We start from the raw sequence: 13,559 nt of genomic DNA, 5'->3' as shown, positions 1-13,559 counted from the left end.
ACTTTCTTGTTTTTTCTTTGAAGATGTTTCACTTCTCATCCAAGAAGCTTCTTCACCTCTGACTGGATGGTGAGAAATAGAAAGATTTATACTCCTGCAGACAGCTGTTCATTTGCATTCTTTTAGAGAATCCTTGAGGACACCTGGAGGTTTATTTGTGTCTCCAGGGTCACCTGAGTACTGCAAATGGGTATGGAGCCTTCTTGTTGAAAGGACTGTTTTGTAGACTGGAGATAGTTGATGTCAGATGCCTCCCCCTGTGTTGAGAGAGGGCTGTTCAATTTTGACATAGATGGCCTCTGACCCCTCTTTCAAACCAGCAGTCCTCTCTGTCTAAACTGTTGGTTAGTTTGAAAGAGGGGTCAAAGAGGCCACCTATGTCAAAATTGAACAGCTCTCTCTCAACAGAGGGGGAGGGATCCAACAGCATCTATCTCCAGTCTACAACTCAGTCCTTTCAACAGTTCCAAGAAGGCTACACGCCCATTTGCACTACTCAGGTGAGCCTGAAGACACAGATAAACCTTCAGGTGGCATCAAGGGCTCTCTAAAAGAATGCAAATGAACGGCTGTCTGCAGGAGTATAAATCTTTTTATTCCCCACTATCCAGTCAGAGGTGAAGAAGCTTCTTGGATGAGAAGCGTCTTCAAAGAAAAACCAAGGAAGTCCAGTTGCCCTGTGAAAAAGAAAAAGCATCTTTGGGATAACTATGACCTGGATGATAGAGAATCTCCATAGACACTTGTTTTTTGACGTTTTGGAAAATTGTTTGACCGCCCCCCCCTTGTCTTTGTAGAATCCCTCAAATATTGGAGTATTGTCCTTCTTTTCATTAGACTAGACATACCCAGTTCCTGAAACCATTCTTCATATGTTTTAGCCTCTACCCCCTGATCATTCTTGTTGCTCTTCTCTGCACTCTTTCCAGAATTTCAACATCTTTTTATATTGTGTTGACCAGAACTGGATGCAGTATTTTAAGTATGGTCTTACTAAGGCTTTGTAAAGTGGTATTAGAACTTCATGTAATCTTGATTCTATCCCTCCATTAATGCAATCTAGGATTGCATTGGCTTTTTGGGCTGCTGCCGCACACAGTTGGCTCATATTTAAGTGATTGTTCACTAGCACTCCAAGATCCTTCTCACAGTTACTGGCATTAAGCCAAGTTTCACCTAGTCTGTACCTAACACAAGTGTTTTTTCTTGTCTAAGAAACACTCTGTGGATAACCCTGGTTGTTACTGCTCCAAGCCTTGGGAAATCAAGAATGAGTAGTATGCTTGAGTCTTTTTTTTTCCTTTGAAATTCGTTCTCTGTTCTTTTGCATCCTGTTTGATGCTACTGTCAAACTCACATGTGCACAATCATGTGTACTTTTATTAGCTCTATCTGTCGGCCATATTATCTACCACTATAATCAAAGAACAATTCCCAGGAACATTGTGCTGTACTCCCTAGCATTCAATATGATTTTTTGCTCCATTTCTATTTATCCTATTAATCTCTACATTTAGTATGCCAAAAGAGGTTTTAATAGTGCTTTGATAAACTGAAATGCTTATTTGTATTCTATAAATACAGTGACCATATGTCCTTCATTATAAAGGTCAGATTTATTTCAGTAATCTGCCCTTTAGATTTGTTCAGTTTAATTATTTATTTCTTTGATTTTGCTCTTGAATTTTTCTTTGTGAAGCCAAGTTATAAACATATTTTTTTAATCCTTATGAATCTCTTTCAGAGTTGCCCTCTTTTCAGGCTTTTGCTTTATTTTTTCCAAGAAAAAATGGTCATTGAATCTATAATGTGGCAGGATAGGCAGCAATTAAGGCAGAGAGGGCATTTCAGCAAATGGAGGCTAGAACATTTGTAGAATCCGTCTCAAGAGAGATCTCCAACAGGATTGCTTGGATTTTCCTCAGGATGATTTTGTGGGGTTTTTTGTTTTGCTTGGTTGAGGTTTCTCAAAAGGTTTTTAAAAATTGGCAGGACCATTACCTTTCAGCAAATACGTTCATTAATTGGCATTCATTCAGGCAAATGGCTGTCCAGTCTCTTCTTAAAAACCTCCAGTGTTGGAGCATTCACTACCTCTGGAGGCAGGTTGTTCCACTGGTTAATTGTTCTAACTGTCAGGAAGTTTCTCCTTAGTTCTAGGTTGCTTCTCTCCTTGACTAGTTTCCATCCGTTGCTTCTTGTCCTGCTTTCAGGTGCTGTGGAGAATAGCTTGACTCCCTCTTCTTTGTGGTAGCCCCTGAGATATTGGAACACTGCTATCATGTCACCCCTCACCCTTCTCTTCATTAAACTACACATACCCAATTCCAGCAACCGTTCCCTATATGTTTCAGCCTCCAGCCCCTAATCATCTTTGTTGCTCTTCTCTGTACCCTTTCTAGAGTCTCGACATCTTTTTTACATCGTGGTGACCAAAACTGGATGCAGTATTCCAGGTGTGGCCTTACCAAAGCATTGTAAAGTATTAGTACTTCACTTGATCTTGATTCTATCCCTCTGTTAATGCAGCCTAGCACTGTGTTGGCTTTTTTGGCAGCTGCAGCACACTGCTGGCTCATACCTGAGTGATTCAATCAGGATTTCTCAGCCTTAGCAACATTAAACAGGATAGAGAGTTCTGGGAGTTGAAGTCCACACAACTTAACATTGCCAAAGTTGACAAACGCTGGATTAGTTGTCGCCTTTGTCTTTTTTTGACAAAAATGGAATTTGACTTGGCAAGATGTGCCAGACTTGGCTGAACCATCTGCCAGAAAGAAAGGAGGATTGTTCAAGTGAATGCTTTGTCCCTCCACACACACATGTGAGGGATAGAGCAACGATATGCTGGTTATAGGGTCGCTCAATAGTGAAATGGGTGGCATATAAATTAAATAAGTAAATGCTCACTCCCATTGCTGGTTGTACTTTTCTCCTTCTCAAACGTGAGAGAACTTTAGTTTGAACAGCCCCCTTGATCAGAATCTCTAAACATGGTAGTAAGAAACCAAGGCAGTTTATATTCCCATTTTGCTGTAGATATTTAAGTACAGGTAGTCTTCGATTTATGATCACAATTGAGCCCAAAATTTCTGTTGCTAAGCTAGACAGTTGTTAAGTGAATTTTACTCCATTTTACAACCTTTCTTGCCACTGTTGTTAAGTGAAACTCTGTAATTGTTAAGTGAGTAGTACACTTTTTCAGTGAATCTGGCTTCCCCACTGACTTTGCTTGTCAGAAAGTGACAATGTCTCCAGGACACTGCATCCGTCATAAATAAGAAACAGTTGTCAAGTGTCTGAATTTTGATCATGTGACCATGGAGATGCTCCAACAGTCGTAAGTATGAAAAATGGTCATAAGTCACTTTTTTCAGTGCCATTATACTTTGAATGGTCATTAAATGAACTGTTGTCAGTCGAGAACTACCTGCAGAGTTAAAACTTCTCTGTTCAGGAACAGCATGTTTATGAAAGCATGATGTACAAGATAAGTAAAAAGGCTCTTTATGGCAACTTTGAATAATTTTGGACTTACTAGAATTTTGTTTTTGGGGGAAAAAACTGGTTCTTTTTTTAGGGTCTAAGGCTAAGCTACAGTAACATCTTCTGCTTCCCCACCCCCCTCAACTCAATTATGTATTTCCAAGGCAGATTTTTAATGATAACTTAGCAGATTGCTTCCTGCCACCACAGGGGATTGTTCTTTTGGCAAGAACCACAAGTGCTTGGCAAAAAAAATAAAATCAACCAGAAAGTACCATCAGATTCCGGATTTGGCATAAACCGGGGGGTTTGATTAATCTCAAGAGCCAGGCAATCAGCCAGGTTTACTGTGCGCTCTAGAAAGGAAATGAGGACAGTATCTTCTATGGCTCAACAGCTGATCATAAAAGGCAGTTGATTAAAAATGTAAAAGACTGCAGTGTGGAAAAATGAGACCTGTAAACCAAGCAGCTGCCCTTTCTGTCTCTGCTGCTACTTCTGGGGATGAATGCAAAGAGATCCAAAGCAAGGACAAAGGTAACTCAAGGTGGGGGCAGGGAAATCATTACCTCAGTGGGATGCACAGCTCTCTGCTAGTACAGTTGTGCCCTCTGGCAAGAGATTCAACAAAGCAGCTGGCCTTATGAGCTCTTGTGCGGTGTCTTTATGTACAAAAGAAAGAATAGGATCTATGGTAAAATGAAAATGTACTTGTGGACACACTGCTACAGCAAAAGTGATGCAGGCAAGAGATTGGGTTTTGGGTATGACAAGATGCTGTGAGATGTTGCAAAAGGTTACTGGATAAGAAGATTTGGGCAAGGCCTTTGACAAAGTGGATAGGCCAGTGTTTTTCAAACTTGGCAATTTTAAGATCTGTGGACTTCAACTCCTAGAATTTCTCAGCCAGTATTATCTTACGTGTGATCTTAACACTGCAAAATTTGAAAACATTAGGATGTACAATACATTATTCTAAAATATGTAAGAGGTGAGATGCATCCTTACAATGCTGCACGTCTTGTTTTCTTTGCTATGAAACATAGCATGTATAATCTGAAGCTTTTGTTTCAAATCTTCGATTGTTTTTGTAGGAATTTTATCCCTTTTGAGAAGTTTTTGGGCACTGCCAATATGGACGATCAAGCATGTTTTTATTTTAGCAAAAGTTAGAAGCTTGATTGGGTGTTTGCCATCTCGGAGATCAAGAATTGGGGTCCCTCTTTTGTGTATAAAAGGTATGAAAAAAGTAAATAGAGAAAAGTTTGATAGAAGGTTAGTAAGATTTTGTGAACAGCTGATTTTTTTTTTAATCCCATTTATATCCTGCCCTTCTCCGAAGATTCAGGGCGGCTTACAGTTTAAAGCACAAATCAATGTGCTTAGCAATAGCCTTCATTCTATGTATATGCCTGCTTATTAGGGCTTTCGCCCCTTCCCAAGCGGCATTATTACAAAGTCAGCTTAATTGCCCCCAACAATCTGGGTCCTCATTTTACCTACCTCGGAAGGATGGAAGGCTGAGTCAACCTTGAGCCTGGTGGGACTCGAACCTGCACTAATTGCAGGCAGCTGGTGTTACTTAAGGAGGCATTAGCCCACTGCTCCAGCAAGGCTGACTGTGGAGAGGAGGAAGTTTAGAAGGTGGTGGTGACCCAGCCTTTTGCCATTTGGGCTTTTCTCAGTTCTTTGGATTGCAACTTGCATCAGTTAAAGCCAACATGGCTAGCAATTCATGATAAAGGGAATTCAGAACAAGGGGAAGGCATTATTTGGAGAAAGAAATGAGAGCTCCTGACCATTGGAAGGCTATCCTACTTTTGGGCAAGGAGGGGTGGTAGTCTTTGCTCAGTTACCAAGAGAATCTTATTTTCCACATAAGAACTTGAACCTTGAAGGGAAAGTGAGACAGAATGCCTTGAGGATTTTTTTTAACCAAACAACCAATTCCCTATCTGACTATTCTGTTATTGGATAATCACTACATTTCCTGTAAGGATGCAAATAGAGGTTAATTTGTTGTTGTTAGTTGCGAAGTCGTGTCCGACCCATCGCGACCCTATGGACAACGTTCCTCCAGGCCTTCCTGTCCTCTACCATCTTCTGGAGTCCATTTAAGCTCACACCTACTGCTTCAGTGACTCCATCCAGCCACCTCATTCTCTGTCGTCCCCTTCTTCTATTGCCCTCCATCTTTCCCAGCATTAGGCTCTTCTCCAGTGAGTCCTTCCTTCTCATTAGGTGGCCAAAGTATTTGAGTTTTAGCTTTAGGATCTGGCCTAAAGAGCAGTCAGGGTTGATCTCCTCTAGGACCGACCGGTTTGATCGCCTTGCAGTCCAAGGGACTCGCAGGAGTCTTCTCCAGCACCAGAGTTCAAAGGCTAATTCAAAGGTTCAAAGGTTAATTACTTGCCAGTTTTTGGTTTGGGCATAGTTATGAATTCCCAAGTGAACACCTTCCAAATGTTGTGGGACTGAATTTTTGTGATTATGTAGTTGCCTGCCTAATTCAGAATCTGGCAGATTTTCCTTTTATACCCGATCCATGTGTGACAAATAGTTGTTGCAACTGAAAGCTTGGTTAGTTTACTCTTTAGCAAAATGTGGCCTCTCACTAATCATATGAGACAGACAATATCTAGAATCACTTCTCTTTCTATCTTAGCACATTAACTGTGTTAATTTTCTCCAACTTGCATCCGTGCAGCTCTGCCTTTGACTTTCTCAATAGTTGCCTGATTTTGCTTTTTTTCAAATTTATTTGTTTGTTTTTTGTCTTCCCAGGAACTGGAAGTGCTTCTCTCTCTCATGCCATCATCAGGACAATTGCCCCAACAGGGCACCTGTATACAGTGGAGTTCCACCAACAAAGAGCTGAAAAAGCCATAGAGGAGTTTGAAGAGCACAAAGTGGGGCATTTGGTGACAGTCAAGACCCAGGATGTCTGCAAAAGTGGCTTTGGTGTCACCAGCATGGCAGATGCAGTGTTTCTGGACATTCCATCCCCGTGGGAAGCTGTAGGCCATGCCAGATTAGCATTAAAACATGAAGGTATGTGTCTTTTTCAAAACTACTTGCTGGGTAGTTTATTCCAACCTTTTACCTTTCAGAATTGTTGGATTTAACTTCTATCATGCAATTAAGCATGGCTGTCTTGTTGGACAGTTGTGACGGGAATTCTGTTCCAATACATTTGGAGGACAGTAGGTTGGAGAAAGTCTAGGAATGGCATCACTATGATTTGATACATGTTTTGCAAGAGAAGAGAAGATAAATTTATTCTTATCCTTATAAAATCCAGAGAGAATTTTTCTTACCCTTGTTTTGCTAATATTTGTATACACTGGAGTAAAGACTTTTAAAATTTATATTACGATGATCTTTGGTCATGCACAGTAAAGTCTTATCAAATGTGCAGCTGGCAGTTTTCAGTGGATAGTATATTCCGTCTATTCCAGAGAGCAGAAAAAGTTTCTCAAACCTGCTTTCTCTGGTGTCTCTCTTGAGTCAACTATGAATGCTAACCATTTGTTTAATGATAAGGCAGAAATGGCATGTATAACTAAGTCTTATGAACTACAGAAGATATACCTGGCCAGACATAGGATTATGTCATAGGAAACAGTGGAACAAAGAAAATCATCAGCTTTGTTGCATTAGAATAATTGATACATGTCTGTGAGAGATCAGTGAATTTCACAAACTGGATGCCTTACTTTAGAGACTGTTAATTAATTTAAATAACCACAATAAAAAATGCTTCAGGGTTTTCAACAAGCAGCAAGAGGAAGAAAACAACTTTCTCCCACTAGTTTGTCTTTGATTACCAATTGTAGCTGGCTTATGCATAATAGAAAACGCTCTTGAACTCCTGTCAAGCGTATTCTAGTTGAGCTACAAGTGTGTGGGAAGAGATAGTAGGATAATTTGCTGAATGTAAATGTTCTCTGACATTTTGTTAATAGCATTCGTATGTGTGGCTTACACACACACACACACACACACACACACACACACACACACACACAATTCCTTTCTGCTAATAATTCTGAGATCCAATGGCATTTTAGTTTCTTTTTCTTATGAACCTTTAGCTTTAGTCCAGATCAGCATACTTCAAAACATATTTATATAATCAGTTAGGGATAACTGACTTTTGGGGAATTCTATAATCTTATACTTGGGTATAAATCCCTCTGTGCAGTATAAATATTGCTGATCTATTTTAAATCCTGTCTGGATTCATAGTGGATGCCTTGGAATGCCTCCATTAGCTTTTGTTGTTGTTCTAAAAATTTCCTGGACTCAGCTTAAATTGTGTTGATCTTTTATTTGGAATAATTTCAGCAAAGAGTAACATAACAAGATTTTGGAGACTAAAACATTTGAAGACTAAAACATTGGATCTGTTGAAGGTGATCCTTGTTTTAAATTCAAGCAAAATGCCTATGTTATCAATTAAGTTTGAATAAAATGTTTATAGCTTGCTAGTTAATTAATTTCTCAGATCCAGCTGAATTGAATCACTTTGTTGCTTTGGGCATGATGTGGATACTTGAGAGCTTCCAATTATACTGAATTTGTGATTAGGACATAATGTTGTTGTTTCTTCCTCCACAACATTGTATCTCCTATTCTTTGGATAGAAAAGACATAACCTCACACCTTCTCTTATTTAATATGCTGGCCAGAAGCCATTTCTGTAAGCTTCACACCTAATATTTCAGGATGGTGGCTACCTTATTGATTTAAAAAAATTGTTTGATCCAATCAAGAGTCTTTCCAATCCACAATTCTCTTCATGGTGATCAACAGATAATTTCTATGTTTACCAGTTGCTTTTAGAAGACAGAGAAGAAACTTAATTTTATTAAGCTCTGAGATGGTTCAAGTGAGGCTTATGAATATAATCACCTCCCCCCAAATACTGTCAAGGATTATTAGGCAGAGTGAAGAAGTTGCCTCAAGTGGCTTGGAGGGCAAATTTATGTGCTATTTGCCTTGTACTCCTAAAACTGGACTTCTGCATTCTGATAAGATAGAGGATACTGACTGATTGGCCCTGTTGAAGTAAATCCAGCCAGATTTTGTAATGGGAGGAGACCTATGTTAATGGTAGTATTGTAGAGGAGAAGGCTCTTTTTCTTTTCAATTCCATTCACAGTGGAGAATGGCATTTATATAAGAGAAATTCTAGTGTTGTGGCATCAGGTCATGCCAATGTCCATGGAATCACATCACTGAGATTGCTGGGAGTTTGTCTTAAGTAGATTACATTGACAGCTAGAAATGTAACCCAATTCCCATTGCCTCTTGGGTAAATAATTAATTTACACAGACTAGATCTTCAAAATAACATCCTATATCCTAATGTTTCATGCTAATAGCCTGAAGATGCAACTGATTTCTTAGATGAGCAAATTGTACAGTGTTGAAGTATTATAGACTGAATAATTCAGCAAATCTGAATTCAGTATTTCCAAAGTTAGTTAGATGCTTTTTTGTTACTTCTCAGGGTGGAGTGAGTATTTTGCACTTATTCCTCAGAATTCTTAGGACCAAACTGTATGAGAACAAGCCTTTCATGTCATTAGGAATTGTGTGAATGGATTTTAGAAAATAAATATCAAGTCTTGCTCTCATCCGTCCAACACTAACCTAGAGAGGAACAAATTGGAGACTGCCGCTTTAAACTAAATGTTAACTGTGATATATAATACACCATTCTATTTGACAGAGGATGTTAATTTTTATTTTATACATTCCACAAATCCGTAACAAGGAGGTAAAGAGGAAGAATGCATTTTCCTCCACTGCTATGATTCAGTCCTGATATCTGAAAAGCTTTGCTCATTATTTTAATAGACTGAGAGTTAATGGCCTGTTAAGCTTACATCTTTTGCTTCTATTCTTGTCCTCAGAATGCTTTGACCTCCCTATTGCAAAGAGCTGGAGGAATTAAAAATAATGCTTCCGTGTCCTTTTGTAGGTCCTTATTTTCTGCCAACAGTGCTCTTCATTTTTGGAATTCTGGAGGATCTCAAGAGATGTTGCACTGCAGATTTTGCTTCCTTCTGAACTTGTGTAGTCTCTCTCTCTTCCCTTCATCCCTTTTTTAGCATTTGCTGATCAATATTTTTCCACTACATTCATTATAATACCTTGATTTTGGGTTCAACTCAATGTTAAAAAAACTTCTTTAGACTATCAGTATACAGTAGAGGATGTGCAACTATAGAAGATATAGAAGATATAGACACAATGTTTGACTGAATTGTCATGGAGATTTCTTGCTATGTGTTTCATCAATGACAGTCCTAAATCTGTTTCAGTTTCTGATTCATTCATGTATACAACAAATGAATGGGGTGTTGAATTGAAGTCCATGATCATTGCTTATCCCAGGCAAGATCAATTTGTATCTTTTGGAACTAAAACAAATTCCTGAGAAGCTCAGAGACATCTTCAGTATTTGCCTTCCTTGGTTTCTCAGTAAAGCAGTAAAACACCAAGACAATTCCGCACAATGACAACAAGACTGAACTTTTGTTAAAATGTGAATACCGTTGCCCTTCATGATTCTCTCCAAAACATTCAAGATAATTGGTGAACATCCTGCATGCTGGCCTTCCATACCCTCCAAAGTGTTGGACTTCAACTTCTATGCACTCTTTCCCTTTCCAGCAAGTTCAGAGTCCAATTGGGTGGATTAACGGAATTGAAGTCCTAAAGATCACACAATTGGGGCATTGTAACTTGCTCTGGAACATGAAATAAAATCCTGTTCAGTTTTACTCTCAGTGCATCAAGTTCCTGGGGAGAATGTTGAGCTAGGCATTTTGGATGCCTTGCGGTAAAGCACTACTTTTCAAGATTGGCATCCTTAGGATGCTGGCTCAGGAACTCTGGAGTTGACGTCTTCACAACTTAACATTGCCAGGTTTGAAAAATACTGTAAAGAGCATGTCAGATATCGCTTGCAGAGGACAATGTAATGAGAAATGTAGTGAGGAGAGATGTTAGATGTACACACGTAGCATTTTATACATCTACATATGCACATACATGTGTCTTTCACAATTGGTAGATTGATCTTTCTATAATTTCTAATAGAAGTGTACCCTCTTTCTCTCTCAATTAATGTCTCTCTAACAAATGGGAAGAGATTGGGAGTTTTTTTGATAAATAAAAAACTAGATCAGGTTTCTTCTATACTAAAATGTCTAGGTGTTGTGCTTAGGATAGGCTATGCACATTTTAATCTGCACAATGTTCTGACTGCAGCATTAAAAGTCTTGAATAATTAACAGTTGCTTTGCACTGAGAAAGAAGGCAGAGGACAAAGCAGAAGAAGAGACCAACAACCAGGAAGGAACAGCATTAGAAAGAGAATCATACAAATGTCAGAATGTACATCTCCCATCAGCTGGATATATGTGGAAAAATTTCATAAATCTTTTCTCTCTCTCAAAAAGTGCGTAGAACACTACTTCTTCATAAAGAACAGAAATTTTAACATAAGAATTATTAGCACCTTCTCAATGTAATGCCTGTATACTCATGCCCATATTTGTACAAGAGTGAATACTAGAAGCTTGTTTTATTTTGTTAAAGGAAAAAATAATTATAAAAGCAGTGCAATACCAGTCACCATTGACATAAGTGCTATCTTGCATCCTATTGTTTGCCTAAAAGGAAGGGTGATCTACTGTTTGTTTTCCCCAGAAAATCTGACCCTATCCATTGTATTTAATATTGGAAATATTAATCATAATAACCTTGTTGACAATGAATGCACATTGTAATGAATTAAGAACAGGAGTGCAAACACCTGCGTGTGAATGCACACGCACACAACACACAGGGTTTCCTCTGCGAGCTAAATCCTACAGTTTTCCTTGTCAGCAAAATGTCAGTTTGCCCACATATTTTCTCACTTAAAGGACATTCTGTCCCCTCTTTGCCAAGGCAATATTTTTAGTGTGCTCAAAACATTGAGCAAATGCAGATAGGAAGTGTTGTTGGATACTGCTGCCTCACTCCCACAAACCATCAGTGCTTCCCGCCACCATCCCCACGTTGAAATCCTAGTAATTTACTGCTGTGGTTGTGATGTTGCAAAAAACATTTTGAAGCATACAGAATTCCCTGGAGGAAAATCCAGAGGGATGCCCACTCTAATATTTGGGAAAATTAGTTTGAAAGTAAAATATAAAAAACACAAGAAATTTCCATATGCCACATCGTATGTACAATTCATTCTAGCTGACTTGTAACTCAGTTTTGTCTACTTACAAAGGGCAGGCGACTTTCCAGGTGTTTTGCACCACAGCTTCCGCAATTTCTTACTTGGCTGGCTGGACCTGAAGTTCATCCCATTTGAAAAGTATCAAATGTTTATCCTTGCTCCATTAACAGTGGTTCTTAGGGTGGATATTTCCCAGTACAAGTCAGAGATAACAGGATTAGTTTAGAAGTTACCTCGTGTAGCTCTTCCTAGGAAATTTACTTCAAATTGGAAGATATATTTGTCCACTGAAGGCAATGTCCAGTTATATATGTTGAGATAGTTTTATTTTTTTAGCATGCAGTCCTTAATAAAAGTTTTTGGGAATGAAAGCACTACATACTCTCAAACTCTTGAAACTGATGATTTTCTGTGAGTTCCATATGCTAATTATAAAACTCTTAGGAGAAAAGCTCTCTTTAGTAGCAAAGGTCTAGACAATAGATGGCAACCACACAAAGCAAGCCTGTGAGATTCTGAAGGCCACTCTTGAAAATAGGGTGAGATGAGTTGGATGATTTCCTGGAGCATTGCCCATGAGATTCATATTCTTGAAATAGGATCTTAGGTCTTATATGTATAGGGTATATGGATGATCCTAGATATGTGTTTATTGTTCCTCCTGAAATGCTTAATACAACTTTCAAGAAAAAGTAGCATTTATGTTTGAACACATCCAAAACTCAAATATAATGTATTGGTCCTTGACTTACAACCATTCATTTAGTGTCCATTCAAAGTTACAATGGCACTGAAAAAAGTGACGTATAATGGTTTTCACACTTATGTCTATTGTAGCATCCCCACGGTCAAGTGGTCAGAATTCAGACCCTTGACAACTGACATGTATTTATGACGGTTGCAGTGTCCTGCAGTCATGTGATCACCTTCTGTGACCCTTTCACAAGAAAAGTCTACAGGGAAGCCAGCTTCACTTAATATCTATGTTACTAATTTAACAACTGCAGTGATTCACTTAACAATTATGGCAGGAAAGGTGATAAACAGAGCAAAACCTACTTAACAGCTGTCTTGCTTAGCAACAGAAATTTTGGGCTCAATTGTGGTCATAAGTTAAGGACTACCTGTATATGTTCTTTTCTTTCAAGCTCACCAAATAATTGTTTAGCCATGTTTCATTCTAGGTTTTATGTTTCTGAAAAACTGGAAAGCAAAACCCCAGACGTACAAGTGACAAAAAATGAAGTGGAGAAAAATGGTTTTTAAAAATATATTCAATAAATACTTATTGAACACAAAATAATAAATATTTTCAGACGTCCAGGGTTTTTTTTTCCTCATGGTAGAAGTGTTGAAGCAAAACTTTGATTCTACAATAGCACAACCACAGCAATTCCAAAACAGCATTCTCTGTGCTTTGAGAAAGAAACGATGAGCGTACGGTAATTTATGAATTACCAAGACTCTGATGCAGTTTTTGTATAAAGCAGGCTATCCAAACGCATCATGTTTTTCTAGTACTGCTTCTTCCTCTTTCTTCACCTTCTTGGTTCTCCACTTTGATCTGCACAAACTCAAAATCAGAGTGTCTGCTGGCCTCCTGCCTAAGCTCTTTCTCCAGCCTAAGAAATAGGCGGTTTGACAGTTTAGTCATTTCCATCAAAATAATTTGCCCCCTGCATTGAATGGATGTGGGAGGGAAGAATTTCTTCAGACTCTCTTACTGTTTTTCCTGTCTTTCCATCACAACAGTTCTAGATACAGCATTTATTCTTAAAGGCAGCTCCCTCCGATCAAAAGGCTCACGCAGCTTCCAATGTGAGCA

General features: G+C 38.7%; 1 protein-coding gene across 1 annotated transcript in view; it reads left to right on the top strand.

Moving 5' to 3' along the window:
- TRMT61A (tRNA methyltransferase 61A) overlaps window positions 1-13,559 on the top strand; it is a 40,305-nt gene that overhangs the window by 13,949 nt on the left and 12,797 nt on the right. Inside the window, exon 2 of the mRNA XM_083360284.1 lies at window positions 6,271-6,537. Coding sequence (XP_083216410.1) covers window positions 6,271-6,537 — 267 coding nt within the window. The remainder of the gene's footprint in view (window positions 1-6,270; window positions 6,538-13,559) is intronic.

Source organism: Vipera ursinii (assembly GCF_947247035.1).
Source record: "Vipera ursinii genome assembly, chromosome: 1".
NCBI classification, from domain to species: domain Eukaryota; kingdom Metazoa; phylum Chordata; class Lepidosauria; order Squamata; family Viperidae; genus Vipera; species Vipera ursinii.
Note: the sequence above shows the minus strand (reverse complement) of the source record. Positions and strands in the feature narration are given on the sequence as shown.